Raw genomic sequence first — 17,569 nt, 5'->3', positions numbered from 1 at the left:
AGTGTTTAACTGCTGCCAAAGCAGGTTGTTGTGCAAGGTGTTGTCTTGACGAGGACAGTGCTGAAGATTGCAGTCTAACATTGCTAGAACAGTTTTGGTGTGACCATGTTAGTAACTGCCAGCAGCCCCAATCAAATCAAAACCCAGCTATTGCCTCTTGGATGTTCAAGATAAACTGGCTGAGATTATCTGGTGGCATTCTCCATGAAAGGGTGCAGCCTCTGACAGGCAAATAGTTAATAGACCCTGTGATATAAACACAAAATACATTATTTCAATATTTGTGTATTTCTTTTTGCTGTGACAAAGTAATTAAAAATAATTTGCTTATGTCCTATTTTCTCAGCTTAGAGAATAAAGCAGAAATCCTTACTTTTCATAACAGAATGGTTTAGGAAGGAGTAGATTTTTTTTCCCAGAGATTGAATAAAGCTATGGGGAACATGTGTTTTATCCCTCAGAAGAATTGAACAAAAAGTCAATGTGTGGAATTTCTATTTTTGGATGCTCTTGTTGCATGCTCTTAGTAACAATAAATTGGTGATACAGAAGACAGACACGATATCACACCCTCCAGCTACCCCTGTTTCCCTGTTGAAACATTCATTACTTTATATTGTTTTCACATTGCCAGGCGCTGCTAGTTATTGTTTTAAATTGCTAGCACAGAGCTTGTAAATTACAAGATATTTCTCCCAGACTAAGGCCTCAGCTCAGCTCCCCTTGCGATATTCACCGGGATTCCTGGTGCTTCTAATGCATAACTCATTGGAACAGGGAAAGAACTCGACTCTTAAATTATTAGCCATTGCCAACTTCCAGTATATTATATACATAAAATCTACATTAAACAAACATTACTAAGTGTATTGAATTATGAAAAGTTTGAAATAAGGGGTAGTGCCTAAGAACACATCACCTGCACTGGTGATTAGAACGATCACTTTGTAGTTAGGAATAAAAAACTATGAAAGAAGAGAAAGTAATTTGCATTTAAAAAAGAACTGCACTAAAATCCTCTACCTCTCACCTTGATCAGTGTTAGAAAGCTGGAAAGATAAATTATAGAATCATAATCATTCTCCTAAAAGCAATGACTATATTGCTGTCTTTCACAGAAATTTCTGTTTGGCTAGATATCTTCACATTATATAGGAGATTTCTCAAAGTTCTGGTAGGTTGCAGATATAAAATCTTTTTTGAAATTTCAGCTTTACCAGAAATCATTCTGGTAGTAACTTCTCATTGAAATTCTTTATTTGTGGAAAGACAATATAGTGTAACTTTATGCACTTTTTCACCAGCCCCTGAAGATGTGCAATCACCCACAGCAATATCCTTTCCCACGTTCCTGCTGATGAGTTGGAGTCCGCCCAAAACCCCAAATGGTATTATTACACAATATACCTTATACATGAATGGGACACCAATTTACTCTGGAAATGGAACTAAGTATGTTTTAAAAGGTGAGTTCTTTGCTAGGTAGCATGTCAGACGGGTATCTCATGGTTGCAATGAATATTTTTATGGTTGACCACTTCTTATTTCAGAGGTAAGAAAAATTGGCTGGATGCACTTTGAACCCTGATGAGTTTAATATTTTAAAGCATCTTACTCTTTGTTGGGACTCATAGAAGTTAACACCACCATGGATGGTGTAGCTAAATCTTGTGCCTCTTTCACAGGATCTGAGTCATCTTTTTAATGGTTTTATAACATTTTGATCTCATAACATCCAGCTCTCAAAGCAAGTAAACTGCAATCTGTTTAAGAAATTATGCACAGGTTTAATAGTTGTTCTTACTGCCTTCCTTAAATATTCTTAATTAGAGAGTTACCACATTGCTTACCTGAATAGCCTGTTTAATTCATTTATTAAAAGTATAAACAAATAATCTGTTTTCTTCTGGTAATAGTTGTGCCTATGGCCAAATTATATCAGCACTCTTGAACTATTACCTGGAAGTTAAGTACCCATTACTTGGCAATACAGCAAAGCATGGCAATCTGACTTTCTATTTTAGTGTAATTGGTATAATTTAATGAATTATCCAAATTATTTGTTCAGACATTATGCAAACAACTACAAAAATATTAATCAAAAAACCAAAACAAACCACCAAAAACCCCAAAAGAAAACACAGAGCTAGGAGTGTCTTGTGACAGCAGAAGCACTATGGTGGCTCCATCAGAATTTGTATATCTCGGTAGGTACAAGTGAAAATAAAACATTTTATATTGGACAACTTGGGAGGAAAAGAGTACCAAGACCCTCCTTTCTTTTTAATGTAAGGCCTGAAAATTCAAAGCCATTTCTGCATCTTGAGTCAGTATAAAACATATTTAAAAATTCATACAGTTCAAATTTCTTTGCCTTGCATAGGCCATAAGGTACTGGTGTGGTGGGTCAGTTTTGACACTGAAAAATGAATCCAGTTAGAGAACCTCCTGAAGGCTGTTGATGATCACTATAATAAATAGAGCACACTTTAAGTCAAACTTTTTCATTCTGTATTCAAAGGTAATGGATTTTTCGTAACCATAGTAACCTTAGTGCATTTCTGGATAAATACATGAGGTATATACATTCTGGTTTTATTTTTGAATATAAACTACCACATTATGTATTACTAATAATATGAAAAATAGGATATAGGTTAGCATAATGACAGCTCAAACTACTGTGCATTTTTCTTCTGCAAAAAATAAATATTTATCAAAAGTGTAGGTTCAATTAATTTCTCCCCATCTCCCCAGTTTTCTGGTATTCTCGCAGTGCCATTTATCTTTTTTTTTTTTGCAAGATTTCCATTAATCTCTCATTGCCATATCATAGCACTGTTCTTAAAATTTTTGAAGTGCAAATAGTTGTGCTTCCAATTTTGCTAAAATCATTACTGAAATTTCATCATAGACCCATCATTTACCAAAATGGTTGTCTGCAACCTGATTATAAATGGGCAAGTGATGTAAAACATTTGAGGAAATGTTCACCATAATATTGGTTGGTTGGTTGGTTCAGATTCATGTCTGCTTGCGGTGTGAATTATAGCCAAAATGAATGCTCACTGATAGAAATTATGGTCAAGTAACTTCTCTAATTCTTTGAAAATATAGAAAAGAATAAGGCTTCTACCCTTAACTCTTGAGTAATATTTCAGAGTACATTCAGCTGAAATATGCAGAAGAAATCTCATCTGATTCATAAGTTTCCTTGAGAAGCTCCTGTTGCTTTTATGTAGAAATTGTTTATTTCTACTTTACTAGAAAATTTTATATTTTTGGTACTATTGAGCATTTCATGACTTTGATTTCAATTAACTTTTAGGCAGACATGGATCTAAAGAAAACAGAAAACCCTAACTTATTTAAAAGAGAGGGCTGGTGGATCAGATCATGTTACCATAAGCTGTACGCCGTAAGACCCACTCTTTTCTAGGTGGTGTGGAGATCAGCCTGTTTCCTTTGGATCCATTTTATGCAGCTGCTAGTTTCTCCCTCTGCCTGAGGGAGAAGTGGCAGTCTGAGCCACCAGGCTGGGATTTGAGTCACTAGAAATCCCAGTCTTTGTGAATTAGGTTTATTCAAGATCTTGTTTAGATCTGCATATATCTTTAATTTGACTTGATTTTGCTTCCTTTCAGGTGCCAAGATTTTCCACTTTGTAGGCTAGATTTAAAAGAGGTATAACATGATCTTCTTTTTCATTTGCTAGGGCTACAGGTTTATGGTGAAAAGTCAGAGCTTTTGGTTTTGCAGTATTATGTTTTACACATCTGGGCTTTTTCCATATAATTATCCTTTTGTTTTCAGCATTTGTGTTAGTAATGTTTGTGACTTATTGCCACAAAATAATATACTATTGATCCTAGACAGAGAGACAAAGTTCATTGTCTCTGACATCTGCTTCCTATTTACTCACCAAAATTATTTTCCTAATTTAGGAACTATACGACTTAGTTCCTGGCTGGTAGTCTATACCAGAAAGTCATAGATTCTTTCTGTGTTTTTGAAGTGCTGTATCTATTGAATTGTGATGGTGTTCTAAACCTTTATTTTTAAGAAGACATAAATTCTGTTTAAAAATTAGTACTTCGCTGACTTTCATTTCAGACCATGGAAATTGCAATCAGTTTAGGCTAATCAATCTATAACTTGAGGAGGGATATGTTTTCTCAACACCATAATGGCAAATATATTGTTAGCTTAATTTCTGATCTTGACAGTTGTTGAGGGATTGAAATACTCATTGATTTTCATGGAAATTCAAGTGTTTGTTTCCTCTAGGGGTTGAGCTGTAATTAAAAAGGAAACCCTTTAAAAGCACATATGGCAAATGTACACTTTACCACATTGAAAAAGGAGACCCATTAGGCATCCATCATCCATTAGTGCCTTTAAATATTTCCCCCATATTGACAAATTTGGTTTCTGTGTTGTGAGTAATAAAACACTGAAATGAAGCCAGCCCCTCTACCGCAACACCTGTATTGACTGTCTGCCTGTGATTTTTCTGCCTCCCACCTTTGTGCATTTGCTTGATGTGGTGTGTGCTCTGCCTCCTCGTGCACTCTGGGTTGTATTTCGCATCCTGTACTCCAGTGAAAGCCTAATCTCTCCAAGGGATGGGGCCAGAGGAAATAGTGGCAGACCCAGGTGGAGCTTAGTCTGTGTGAATCCATGCCCCTGTATTTGTGCTTTCAGTGGCTCTGGGTGTGAGTGCAGAAGCTGCTGCTGTAACCAAGACCATCATCTGCAGCTCAGGACAGGAGGTGCAATAGGGTTCTGCTCCCCAGACCTTCAGACCTTGCTATTCTGTAGATGACTAGCAGCTGTGAGGAGCTGGAGAAGCTTGTACAGTTATCTTCAGTGCTCTTAACATACTGATCTTAAAAAGGCTTTTGATTTTAGGAAAATTTGAGCTGGCTTTCCTTGGGAACAGGAAAATATTCTTTTCATCCAAACACTCACAGACAAAATCTAAGTTTCTACTTTGAAACATGGACAATTCTTAATGTAATTGTTTTAAAGATATTTTTAACTTTGTGCAAGGTATCCCTTCTTGTCTTTTGTTTAAATGAGTCTCAGAAATTTTCTACCTGCCTTAGATGAAAGGGGCAGCAGGGTGGATTTTATACTGAAAAGTACTTGACTGCAGTGGCCTGAGCTGGTGGTGCCAATACCACAAGCAGAAAGGTGGTTAATAAATACAGAATCTTATAGCATAAGCAGAGATGATCAAATGTGACCTAAGTGCCCAGGGTTTTTTTTGGTGGTGTTGTGTTTTGTTTTGTTTTTGTTTTTGTTTGTTTGTTTGTTTTGTGGGGAACCTTATTAATGTGAGGAAACTTTAGGAAAAAAGGTTAGGACAAAATATTCCTGTATTCTTAAAGCTGAGTATTTGATGGACTGAGAAATAGTGTTCATTGTCTAACATGTTTACAAAGGAAAATTACTTTGTGGATACATTAGAAAACAAAACAAGACAAAAAAGTATGAATCTATCTTTGCTCTGAGCTTGGCATTGAGGATGTATGTCTGCATTTTCTGCAGCATTAGGTATTTGACAATGTTAACAAATTGTGTTCATATAATTTTCCTAGCAGAATCTAATGGTTCTCATCATGAATCTTTAAAAGGAAGATATTCTTATTAAGGCTCAGCTGTATGAAACTTATTTTTCTCTGCCAACCTGAAAGAAGTGTTTCCAGTTTTTCAGGAAAGAGATCGTGTCAGCTGTGTTACAAGGGCAGACCCTCAACACAGTTAAACAAGTAAGAGTTCTCCTAAATTGCATGTCCAAGAGTTTATAAAAAAATGTGACAGAGTGCTTTCTACCAGGTTTCTGGACAAAAAATTAAGGAGAGCCTTGGAAAAGGTGAGAAAGAGCTGTCTTCACAATTTTTTTTCTAAGAGCCTGAACTAAGCTTTAGCTTATTCAAATTGTTATTTGACCTGAGTGTGGAAAGGCTGATCCCACAAAACCAGGTTAGAATGGGAGCCTTGTTTTTCTGTGAAGAAGGACAGATGTTCGACATCTGTTCAATCAGGGCTTAACATATCTGAACTTAAAAAACGGGGGAATCCCAAATTAGTACCTGCATTTTTTATGTTGCTCTAAACCAGAGGGGATTACAGTAGACATCATGCACAACCATGTGCAATGACTACATTTTACAGAAAAATTGGCAAAGTTTTTGGTCCTTTATAATACCTTTTGGTCCCCATTAATACCACTGCTTTTTTTAAATGAGAGTTCATGATAAGAAAAGCAGAATCCATCCATAATATCAGTGTTGCACTGATTTTCAAGTTAAACAATTTGAGCAAGAGAATCCACAGTTATATGTAGAAGATAATTGCAATAAGATGTATCACTGCAAGAAACTGAACCACTGAGAAGAAAACCCTCATTATCTTATGTTTAAGATGTTGTTCTTGTGGTTACTTTTCACAGTTTTCAGCTATAGCCGTGTTTAAGAACAACAATTTCTAACCCTAAGGATTTGCTTTCATTTGTTTTAGGTCATGCTCAAAGATGATAGGCAGCTTTTGCCTTAAAGGACAAACAATAGAAAAATTTTGTAGTCTGGTATGAGTTTACTCCTCATCTTCCAGGTGGCAGTGAAACACTTATAAATACCAAATGTACTCACTCTGATCTTTCACTACAGGTTTTGGAAATAGTTGTTTGGTATTAAATAAAATGTTAGTGGTGAATTTATAGGTATGATAACCCTGAATATCATTCAGGGAAAATTCCTCTTTTTTTTTTTTTTTTTTTTTTTTTTGTGAAACAGAGACTTTAACACCATGGTGAGCAATCAAAGCCAATCATTGCTTCTTTGCAGTTAGAATTGGTTATCTGAGACAACTTGGACACAACCTAATGAGACATGGCCCAGTGTTTCACCCTTATTTTAGGGCCTTGTACTACTGTGCAACAGTGCCAGCCGACACCTTACATTTGGTTTAGCAATATATCCAGCTGGTAAGTCACACAGGATGGCTTATGAGGAATGGCTGCTGCTCCAGGCTTTATTCTGGCCCTGGCATGCCTTTGAGGGAACATCTGGAGGTGCACCTGGCACTAGAGGGCAGGGTACACCAGCCTTACAGAAGCTGCTGCCTTCCCCTAAAGGTTCTGGGTGTGTAGGAAGGCACATTTGATCCACCTGAAGCGGCAGCGCTGACATTGCCGGTGACCGGGGCTATCGCAATTAATTCCACGGGCCCGGAATGCAGATTCAGCAGGCACAAACCAAAGGGCAAATGGGCTGTCTGAGCCCGGCGTCCCGGTATTTCAAATTCAGACAGAAAGATCTGGTGCACTCACTGGACTTAATAACACACATCTGGGGAATTTACAGGGGAGGGGGGCAGGGGAAGGGTAAAAGCATTATGTTTATTTGTAGCAGCTCTGTTGTATCATTTTCTATTGCAGTGCATTAGTGCAGTGTTAAATAAAATCTGCTTATTTAAAATCCTTTTAAATAGTGTTTAAATATTTCCTGCTGATACAATCTGCTAAAGTAGTTATCCTTGCTGCAGATTTCAGTTAACCTTGTCGCAGATATTAAGCCTGAAGCTACACAGACTTTTAGGGACCTTGATTATAGAGCAAAACCTAATGGTGTCATTATAAAACCACAGCTGGACAAGCTTCTGGAGTCCTTGTCCTTTGATCAGATTTGGGTAACACAGCAAGCCAGGAGAGAACTCACGCTACCCCTGCTGGAATTGCTGAGCTCTCAGGTTACTTGAGTACCACTTTCTAAAAATGAAAATGCCACACAAATTATAAAATGAGAGTGATTGGGACCTTCCCCAGGTCTTCTGTATGTACTGAAGTGAACTGGGGAAAAATAGCTTCTCCAGAGCTAATAGCTGTAGAACAGGGAGAGTATTTTTCTATATCCTTTCCCTTCTGGCATATAGGAATTATTTTGGCTATGGGCTCTGCTTTCTAAACAAAGAGAAGCATTGATTTCATGGCTTGTCTAAATTCCATGATGAGAAATAAAGCCCCTGAAAATCGTAAAACTTCCAGATTATTTTGTCCTGTGATATTACTTCAAGTATTTGTCAGAATTAGACATACGTATGTCTGTATTTTCTTCTTCAATATTTAGGTTGGTGAGCAGTTTAAAGATGCCGAGATTTCTTCAGAAGACAGTGCCTACAGATAAGGACACATTTAAATCAAGAGTTCATTAAGTTCAATTTGTAAATTGTGACATTACAGCCTTACAGCCTTTTTTTTTTTTTTTTTCTTTTTACTCTGTCAACAGAGCTTCTTATTGTCCACATATAATTGCCTTGTAGATGTTCTGCACTGGCATGTGGATTTGTGGGTCTTCTCCAAGATACCGTCTTTGCAGTTAGATAGAAAATTCTTATTTTGCTGCTTCCTCAGATCAGGTTGTTGCAATGTTGTGTGTGTGAACCTCTCTTGGGTAAACTGGCCAAATCTTGTCTGCTTTGCTCTTGCATTTTTCTGAAGAATTAACCCATTTCTCTGCATTTTGTCTTTCATCAGTGAGAGCTTCACACCAAGTGTCATAGTTTGTCATAGATGGGAGCTGTTGTCTCATGGTGACCACTGTTTATTATTAAACATAACAAGAACTCAAAGATTTGCAAGAACTAGGATATGCTTTCTTGGCTGTGTTGTGCATAGCCTGAGGTACTTTTTGTGGCATCTTATTTTCAGTAGTATGCCTGGTAATTGTGGTTTGCCTGAAGCTGGTAAGACAAAATGGTGGCTTCTGTTCAGGTTTTAATTTTTCTAATAAAATGGACACATAAGCTTATTGTTCAAAACAAGTTTTCATCCAGTCACCCAGTTTCATTAAGTGCCTTAGAAAGCATTAGAAACGGTGTTAGGTTTTATGTTGAAGTTATAAATAATGTATTTATAGATAAAGAAAATCATCTCCCCTTTTCTAAAAGATTTATTTTTTGTTTTGCTAGGATTGTTCTGAGATGCTTAGTAAATGATTTATGCTTAGTTTCAAGTAGTGCTGAACTCAGGTAAATAAAGATATGACACTCTTGCAAAGATGGACTAAGCCCAAACCTGCTGCTTCTTCTTGAATCTCTAGGTATCCATTTATAAGGACACCACACTTAGCCATAACTTAATAGGCTTGGATAGAGTGGGGCAGCCTTCTTGATATTGCCAGCTGCATAATGAAACTTCTCTCTGAGCTTTTCCTCACGCCCTGGAAAAGATACTCATAGTTCTCCTTATTAATTTAGGAACATTTGGTCTAAACAGTTGATGAATATTTAATTTGAAATAGATATTTTATTCCATGCTGCTGCATTACAACGTGTGTTGGTTTATCAGCTGTGATAATTTGACAGAGCAGTACATGTGTTCTTTGGCTAGTGCTAGACACAGCCCCTTCTCTCTGTACCTGGTATATCCCAACTTTCCTTTAACATTAGTGGAATATTGATAAATGATGACAATGTACAGGCAGGTAACACCTAAGCAGAACTTCTAGGTGATTCCCAAATGAGTTTCCCCTTTCCCTTGTTTTTACTAAATCCATGACCATGAGGATGTTGAGTCATTTATCATTACTGAAATATTTTCAGCCCTTTATTTATTGAGGTAAACAGAGAGCTGTAAGGAGACAAATTTATGGAAAGGGAAATTTTTGATTTTTGCATGTGTTTCAGACCTATAATTTCAATAAGTCTGAGAAACTTCCTTAGAACTTCTACTGCTAAAATACTTCACCTATTAATCTAAGTCTAGACTTTTGTGAGTATTTTCCATCTTGCACAACTCTTGTCTTGTGTGTGAACAATACAAGGCTGTGTGTTAGGCCGTAAAACAGTTGGATGTAAGTTTGATTTCAAAAATATTTGGTGGTTTGCATGATTGGAGTATTTTTGTATTTTCAAAATATTCAAGTGAACATAAAGCTAAATATGTAAGAACATAATCTTAGTGTGCTTTAAGTAAGGCTTAGACTGGTGGTCTTAAGGTGGATAGAAAGGTGGATGATAAACATTATTATTTCTTTGTTGGCTGCTTTGAACATGCCAGGTTCCATGATTACAGAGGTACATTAAGTCATGTTTAAGTCTGCATATCTTGATTTCAGTTGTTTGTTTTTTGTGGTTTGTGGTGGTGGTTTTGTTTGTTTGTTTGTTTGTTTGTTTTATGTCTGGGTATGTTTATGACTGCATAAGGTTGTTCAGAGGTGACCAGAGAATCTGGTTTATTAGGAGATTCTGGATCCTCATGTCTCACCTATCCAGGATCTTTGGCTGGATAGAGGGAGTTCACACAAAGGAGGCATAAGTGACATTTTCAGACTAATCTAGGAGAAATGCTTAAAATTAAGGAAATTATCAGTACTGGAAAGTTACCCATGTTGATGCTGTATGTCAATAGCTTCCTTTTGAAAGCTGAATTTCGTATTAACTTCAAATTTGGAGCTATTTATGATCACTTAATAGTGCTAGTAAGTTTTGCTCTGATCAAGGAACAAAAAGTGAATCCGATTGACAAGAATTTTTCAAACGCTCTCGTGAGCTGGCATGGTAGTCTTTTTATCAGCTCAAGGATAAGTTAGATTAAACATTTCAACTAATGTGTTTTGAATGTTTTGAGGTATGTGTCTTGGGATTTAATATCACTGTTGCAATGTCACATAACAATTTTTAAGCTGTTAAATTGTACTGGGAATTAAAATACATGTGCAATTTAAGTCTTTCTCCTATGTTTACAGGCAGAGAAAAAGAGCAGAGAAAGCTTGTCAAGTAAAACTAAAAATAAAGTGAGATACACTGGATAGATGAAAAGATTAATAAATAAGAAATGTTACCATAAAAAAAGAGGTACAAATCTTGGCTTAAATATGAAAAGACAATGTGTTTTGGAGACCAAGGCAGAATAGACAAATGGTAAATAGAGCTGGAAAATAATTTAAAATATTTGCATGCAGGACAAAGGAAAAATCCAGATAAATAGGCTAGGTTCAAAACAGCTGAGGGAAATTACAAGGAAACTTCCTCACCAAAGAGTCTGTCCCTAATGATGCTTCTTTGGGAGGTACATGAATCAAAATTGTAGTGCCACAGCCAGAGAACCACAAAACAGTAAAGCAGCTAGAGTGAAGTAGATCCTTGTTGCTACACCTTATCATCAGGTAACAGAGTTTTTGGAAATAGAACTCCTCTGGGGAAAAGTCACAGTTTTGGCAAAATCTGTGACCTTCATGTATTGTCATAAAAACTGTGGTCACTACAGGTACTTTGGGGCTTTCTCAGGGAAGCTGAGGATGTGAATCAACGTAGAGATTACTCTCTTCCCCCAGGAGGTCCACCTAGAGGAGCAGTATGTCATGTTGACTGTGAATCATAGAATGGCCTAGGTGGGAAGGGACCTTTAAGATCGTCTTGTTCCAACCCCCCGCCATGGACAGGGACACCTTCCACTAGAGCAGGATGCTGAGAGCTCCATCCAGCCTGGCCTTGAACACTCCCAGGGAGGGAACAGCCACAGCTTCTCTGGGTAACCCGTTCCAGTGCCTCACCACTCTCAGAATAAAGAACTTCCTACTAAAAATCTAATCTGAACTGATTCTCCTCCAGTTTGGATCTGTTCCCTCTTGTCACTAAGTGCTCTCTGTCTTTCTTGCAGGCTCCCTTCAGGTACTGGAAGGCTGCAATTAGATCACCCCAAAGCCTTCTCTTTTCAGGCTGAGAAATCTCAGTTCTCTTAGCCTTTCCTCATAGATGAGGTGCTCCATCCCACCAATCAACTTGGTGGTCCTGCTTTGGACTTGCTCCAACAGACAGTGCTGGGGAAGCATAGGGAAGTTTCAGTTGCAAGTCCTGTGTTCTTTTACTTGTGTCCCTGAGTTTCACAAGAAAACTCAGGAAGATGATAGCAATAATGTGACTTAATGTGGACATATACCCAGCAATGCCTACTAACATAGTGTCAGTTGCTCTCCTGCAAGAAAGAAGTAGTGATTATAAAACCTAAACAACCTGTCTTGAGAAGAAAATTAAAATTGTGAAACAGCAGGACTGAACAATGTACTGTGCTCCACACAGACAAGACTGGAGCAGGGAGAGGGGTTGGGTGAAATACGAAAGCCTCTTAAGGGTTTGCCACTTGTGAATTATGCATCTCACTCTCACTAGTAGGCGTAAATGCATAATTCTAATCTGTTCTTATTACTTATTTATAGCATGCACTAGAATGTAAATTCTATGCCTCCTTTGTAGGGGCTTAACATGCCGGTTAAGGTATGCAGATATTTCAAGGAGCCTACATAGACAACTTCCTGGGCATAACACTCTGTTGCCAATTAAAAGGCATAAACTTCAACCAATAAATTTACCTAGCTCTGCCCTCCCGTTTACAGGAGGAGCACAGACACCATGTAAGAAATAAGGTAGAGGATCAACAGATAATAAGAACATTCATCTTGAAATAAACTACTCTGCATTATTATTATTTATGATAGTTACTGTTGTTAATAAAGTACATTTGGGACAGAGGAAAAGCCTGCAACAACCACTGAATTTATGAGACTGGGGACAGATGCAAGCTCTTCCTTTTATATTGCTGGCACTGATCGATTTGTATTTTTTCCCTGATGATGGTTTATGCCATTATAACTGTTTTGTGGCTCCTTACTATTGACTTATGGCTGCAAAGCACTTTACAAATGAGAACAAGCTTCTGGACATTATATCCTAATCTGCACATCCTATAGATATGCCATAATACAGAGCAGCTGAGTGCACCACCTGTGATCTGTGCACCCACAAACATGATTTATTCTGGTAATCCCAGTTTAATGCATCACATCATATTGTGGCATTTATGCTATCTGATGGCATTACTGACACTACATGCCATAACTGGGTAGTGCAACGTGTCAAGTTGAAACAACTTTGGGCTTTTCATTTTTTTTTCCTTTGTTTTCTTGTGTGTGTTTTGAAAGTAAATATGAAATGAAATGAAACAAAACAAAAACTTAAACCAAAACAACAACAAATAAAGAAATCCAAATAACTTTGCCCAACCACATGTTGGCCATATTAATGACTCTGCAGCTTGGGCTGCTTGTTCTGCTAAGGAGAGAGAAGAGCAGATAGAAATACAGTGTATTTTACTGTGCTGCTTATTTTGTGGTCAGCGGAAAACTAGCTCAGCTTTTGTAGTCTTGCAACAGATTTAACTCGCTATAAATTCTCTTGTTTAGGAGCAGGGCTCAGAAGCTGAGTCCTCCCACTATCCTTGTTCCAGCACTACAGTAATGTTTTGGCAAACTCCTTTATCCTCTGACTATAATTCAGGAATACAGAGCTGTTCTGGTCCTAGGAAGGTGATAGTATCTCTTCTGCAGAAACTCTTAAATCACATGGTGGCTTGCCTGGATGGTGAGAATTGTTCTCTAATCATCTCACATGTCTGGGACTACACAAAATGGTGAAAAAAGTTACTTGCCTTTGATTTCAAATGCAGATATTGCTAAAGAAAACTCGCAAGTCATTAATTTAATCAAGCTGTAGTTGATGGCTGTTCAAAGAGCCTTTGCAACTTTATTGGTTAGTTTCTAATTTCTAGTGTTGAATGTGGTCTCTCAAGCTTCTGTTTGTTTGATGGATTTGCTTTTGTTGATTAAGACAATTGTTTTGACATCAAAATGGTATTTTTTAGTCTAGTATGCATATTAAATTCTAGTAAAAAGTTACCAGTAAAATGGTGTAATTTTTGTCAAAATATTTCTTTTGGAAATGATTTTCTTTGATCCCATCCCTCTTTTTCTTTGCTTTGATGTGTAAAGAAAAGCTTACATAAAATTAAATACAGTGTTAAAGAGTTCTAAGTTGTCTCAGATACAAAGAGCGAAGTACAGAAATCTTGCAGGGGTGTTGTACAGATTTGCAAATTATAGTGATGGTTATATAAATAATTTAAAAAATATTATATTGATACTTAATGTTTCTCCCCTCAAGTTTGATTTACAAAGATAACCCTGAATCATCTTGTCAGCAGTAGTAGCTGTGCCATGATTTTAGGTGGGGTGTCTCTGTAAATTCCACTTTCTAAATGTATTGCATGTCCTTTTTCCCTCCTTCCTCCCCCCTCCCCCTCTTTTATTGAAAGGGAATTCATGGAAACAGAGCATCCTAATTGCTTTTCTATGTAGCACTTACTGTCTTATACCCCTCTATGGTGTGTCTTCTTTGTTTCCTTCTCTGAGGTTGTTTTTGTAGAGCCTTCCCAAGAAAAGGTTTTTAAGTCTCCACTCTCTTACTGCTGTCTTCCAGACAGACTTTATTTCTGCACCGTGTAATATATGCTGCTCCAGATGAGACTGCACTATTGATTTATATAAAATGGATAGTAATAGTTGCTATTGCTTACCATATATTCATATATAACCGCATCTTACTCGCCACAGCAGCACGTTTGTGTGTGTTCTTCTGTGGGTTGTAAAAGGGGCAGCCCTGCACTTCTGTTGAGACAATTACATCAGCACCAAGTGTTAGGTAGATCTGAATTTTGTTTCTCCCCTTCCAGCAAGATTGGAATTACTTAGGAATACAGGATATACTTCCTCTGGTGAGCCAAAGGGTTCTTGGTCTCATACTAATGTGAATCCAGAGTAGTTTCATTTTTATAGATGCAGGTATATGAGATTCACATTTGCAATGTATTTTTCTACTGCAAATGTATTTTCCAGTTGTGGATATAAAGCTGAAGTAATACAGAGGTAAAATGGTCAAACCATGTTTTTTTTTCCTTTTTCACTTTTTGGGTGAAACATTGACTGAGACATTATGGTCCTTATGATGTATACTAATAACTCATCTCTATTTAAGCTGGAATAAGAAATACAGTGAATGGATTGGAAGCATTCATGAATGGAAATTTTCATTTAAATCTTAAGATCTTCATTCCATTTGATGTGTAAAGAAATGAAGAAGAGGGACATCAAACTAAGATAGTGTTATTGACCACAATTACTTCTCTTTGTGTGACTGGTAAAAATTAATGTGCTTTGTCTCCTTTCTGCTTCCTCCCCCTCTGACCTTTAAAGTCACTTTGTTTGTTGAGTTTTTGTAATTGAAGTAAACTAGGGAGACAGTGAATGGTTTTAGTTCTAGTCAGCAAAGAAGTAACTTGGAAGTTCAGTAAGTTCATTTGATGCTGAATATTTGCACGAAGTGACGGGCTTTGTGTCATATTGGCAGCAAGAGAAGCTTTTGAAAAACCTTCCAAAATTCCTTCGTATTTTTCTGATGGTGACTAATTGTGATGGGTTGGAGGAAAGCATGTCAGGGATGTTATGGGAAGGAGGAGGGTTCCAAGGAGCACTGTGATTCTTCCGTGGTCAGTGACATGACACATCTTTAGAGTCACACAAGCAATTTAGGCAGAAGTGCCAAAGCTGAAGAGAAGTTTAAATGTTCTCCAATGTGTCCCTTCTGCTTTTTCTAAACCATGTGGTGTGGGTCACCACAAAGTAAAACTATGTCACTCCACATGATTTGAGTTTTCTTCAGCTGAGCTTTGGGATTTCTAGCTAGTGTGTCCTAACTTGAGAGTAAGAACAGCCCGGAAAATGGTCCCATAACAGCTATCTCAGGGATGTGGCTTTAAAATAAAAGACTGGAATCCTTGCTCTCCAGCTTTTACAAGGAGATAGGAATAATAGGTATAAGAATAATGTGTAAATAAAAAATGTGTACCTGTCTAAGGAAGGTTAAAATGAAAATAGTTTTACTAAAATAAAAAAGGAACAATGAAACCCATTAATCAGGAATGGATGTTTATGTGGCCTTATGAATTGGTCAGGATGAAACTTAACCTTTGAGGAATGAGTTTTGGCTCAAAGAAGTTCAATACTTTGGGACAATAAATGGCAGAAAGTTTTACTGTGCAACAATTAAGGGTGTAAGAGCATAACCAAGAGACACTGTTGCTAAATGGGAAGGCAAACAAACTTGATAATCTTTGCTGTTAAAACAAAATTATCTTCAAAAGCCTTAATGTACTTCAGGGCTGTCTATTTCCTAAAAGTGGAACCATTTTCAGGCATGTAAAATTTAGTAATTTCTTGAAATCATTGCAAACTGAAATGATGAAAGATCCTTTTCTTTCACATTTGTGTCAAAGGGTTTTTCTTCTTGACTATAACTCTTTTACACAGTCCAATACATAACTGTTATGTTTTCATGCTTCCATGTTAAATGATTTTGTGCTGTGCTCTTTATTTCCTAAGATGGGACTTGGAAGTTCCCCGAATTCTTCTGAAGTGCGTAAGTCTCAAAAGGAATGAGGATTTCATAGAATCAGAGAATAGCCTGGGCTGGAAGGGACCTGCTTTGGACAGGGTTACCTTTCACTAGGCCAGGTTGCTCAGAGCTCTGCCAGCCTGGCCTTTGAGCACTTCGGGATTGGAGTATCCACAATTTCTCTGGGCAACCAGTTCCAGTGCCTCGCCACCCTCATGGTTAAGAATTTTTTCCTTTAGAAGTAATTTGGAAAACCAGAGATATTTACTGCTGAACCCATAGTTTCTAAAACATATCAGCATTTGTTGGCCAGCTGGAAGCTAAGTTATTTTGTCCATGTGCCATTATGTCAAAGTCTTTGCTGTTGTTCTTAGAGCAGAAAAACAGCTTATGGTGCTTCCTGAAAATAGTTGCTTGTGATCCTGGGTTTATTTGTTGCTCCTTATTACTTGCACTTGTTAATGGCTTCATGAAATTATTTAAATTTTGTCACTCTGCAACTTTACAGAATCATATAAGCATTTTAGTTATTAATTAATATGTTAGAAATTGCTACTCTCTTGGAAGATAGATGTTTTCTTCCATTAAAGGGCTGGTTGCAAGAGTGGAAGGCCATCCATTGCTAATTTGCACAGTTAGGTACATGAGCACTTTGTCTTGACTGGGTTGCCTGAATTACCTAAGGGGTGTCATTTGTGACACCTTGTTTTTTTCTGAAATATTTTTAAGGAAGTGATGAGCGGATGTGATGAGGTGTTTACAAAGCTATGAAATGGTGCAGCATTAGTATAATACCCTTCCAGAGAAAGTTGTACATCAGCGATGGCTCTTTGAGAGCCAATGTAACTAAGTGATTGGTGCTTTATAAATAAAGAAAGCAGAATATACTGTACTAAAAGTTGAATATGAGTTGTTGCTTGCTTTCAGGAAATGGTGGAAGGCAGAGAAGTACTAATGGTGTCTGATGGAGCAAGCCTGATAATGTGATCTTGACACTTAGCATATGAATTTTTGTTTGGGATTTTTTGTCGTGTACGGATATCAGAAGGGGACATGGTTGTATTTGGTGGTGCAGATTTAGGGTCCCAAGGAGTTTATCTTCTAAGTAAATATGAAGTTACTATGAGTTAATATAATAGATTGTGAGAAAGAAGATGAGAGAGCAGAGTAAGGAGGTGAGAAATGAGCTGAAGTGTTCGTATAGTGTACCTACATAAACTACGTGGTGATTGGAATTCTGTGAATGTTTCTCATTTTCAAACTCTCTCAGCAGGTTTTTGTT

The 17,569-nt window shown here is 37.3% G+C and overlaps 1 protein-coding gene across 1 annotated transcript in view; it reads left to right on the top strand.

Moving 5' to 3' along the window:
• Positions 1-17,569, top strand: part of USH2A (usherin) — a 372,599-nt gene that overhangs the window by 160,946 nt on the left and 194,084 nt on the right. Inside the window, exon 32 of the mRNA XM_063391039.1 lies at positions 1,305-1,466. Coding sequence (XP_063247109.1) covers positions 1,305-1,466 — 162 coding nt within the window. The remainder of the gene's footprint in view (positions 1-1,304; positions 1,467-17,569) is intronic.

This window comes from Prinia subflava, chromosome 2, assembly GCF_021018805.1.
Source record: "Prinia subflava isolate CZ2003 ecotype Zambia chromosome 2, Cam_Psub_1.2, whole genome shotgun sequence".
Lineage (NCBI taxonomy): Eukaryota > Metazoa > Chordata > Aves > Passeriformes > Cisticolidae > Prinia > Prinia subflava.
Note: the sequence above shows the minus strand (reverse complement) of the source record. Positions and strands in the feature narration are given on the sequence as shown.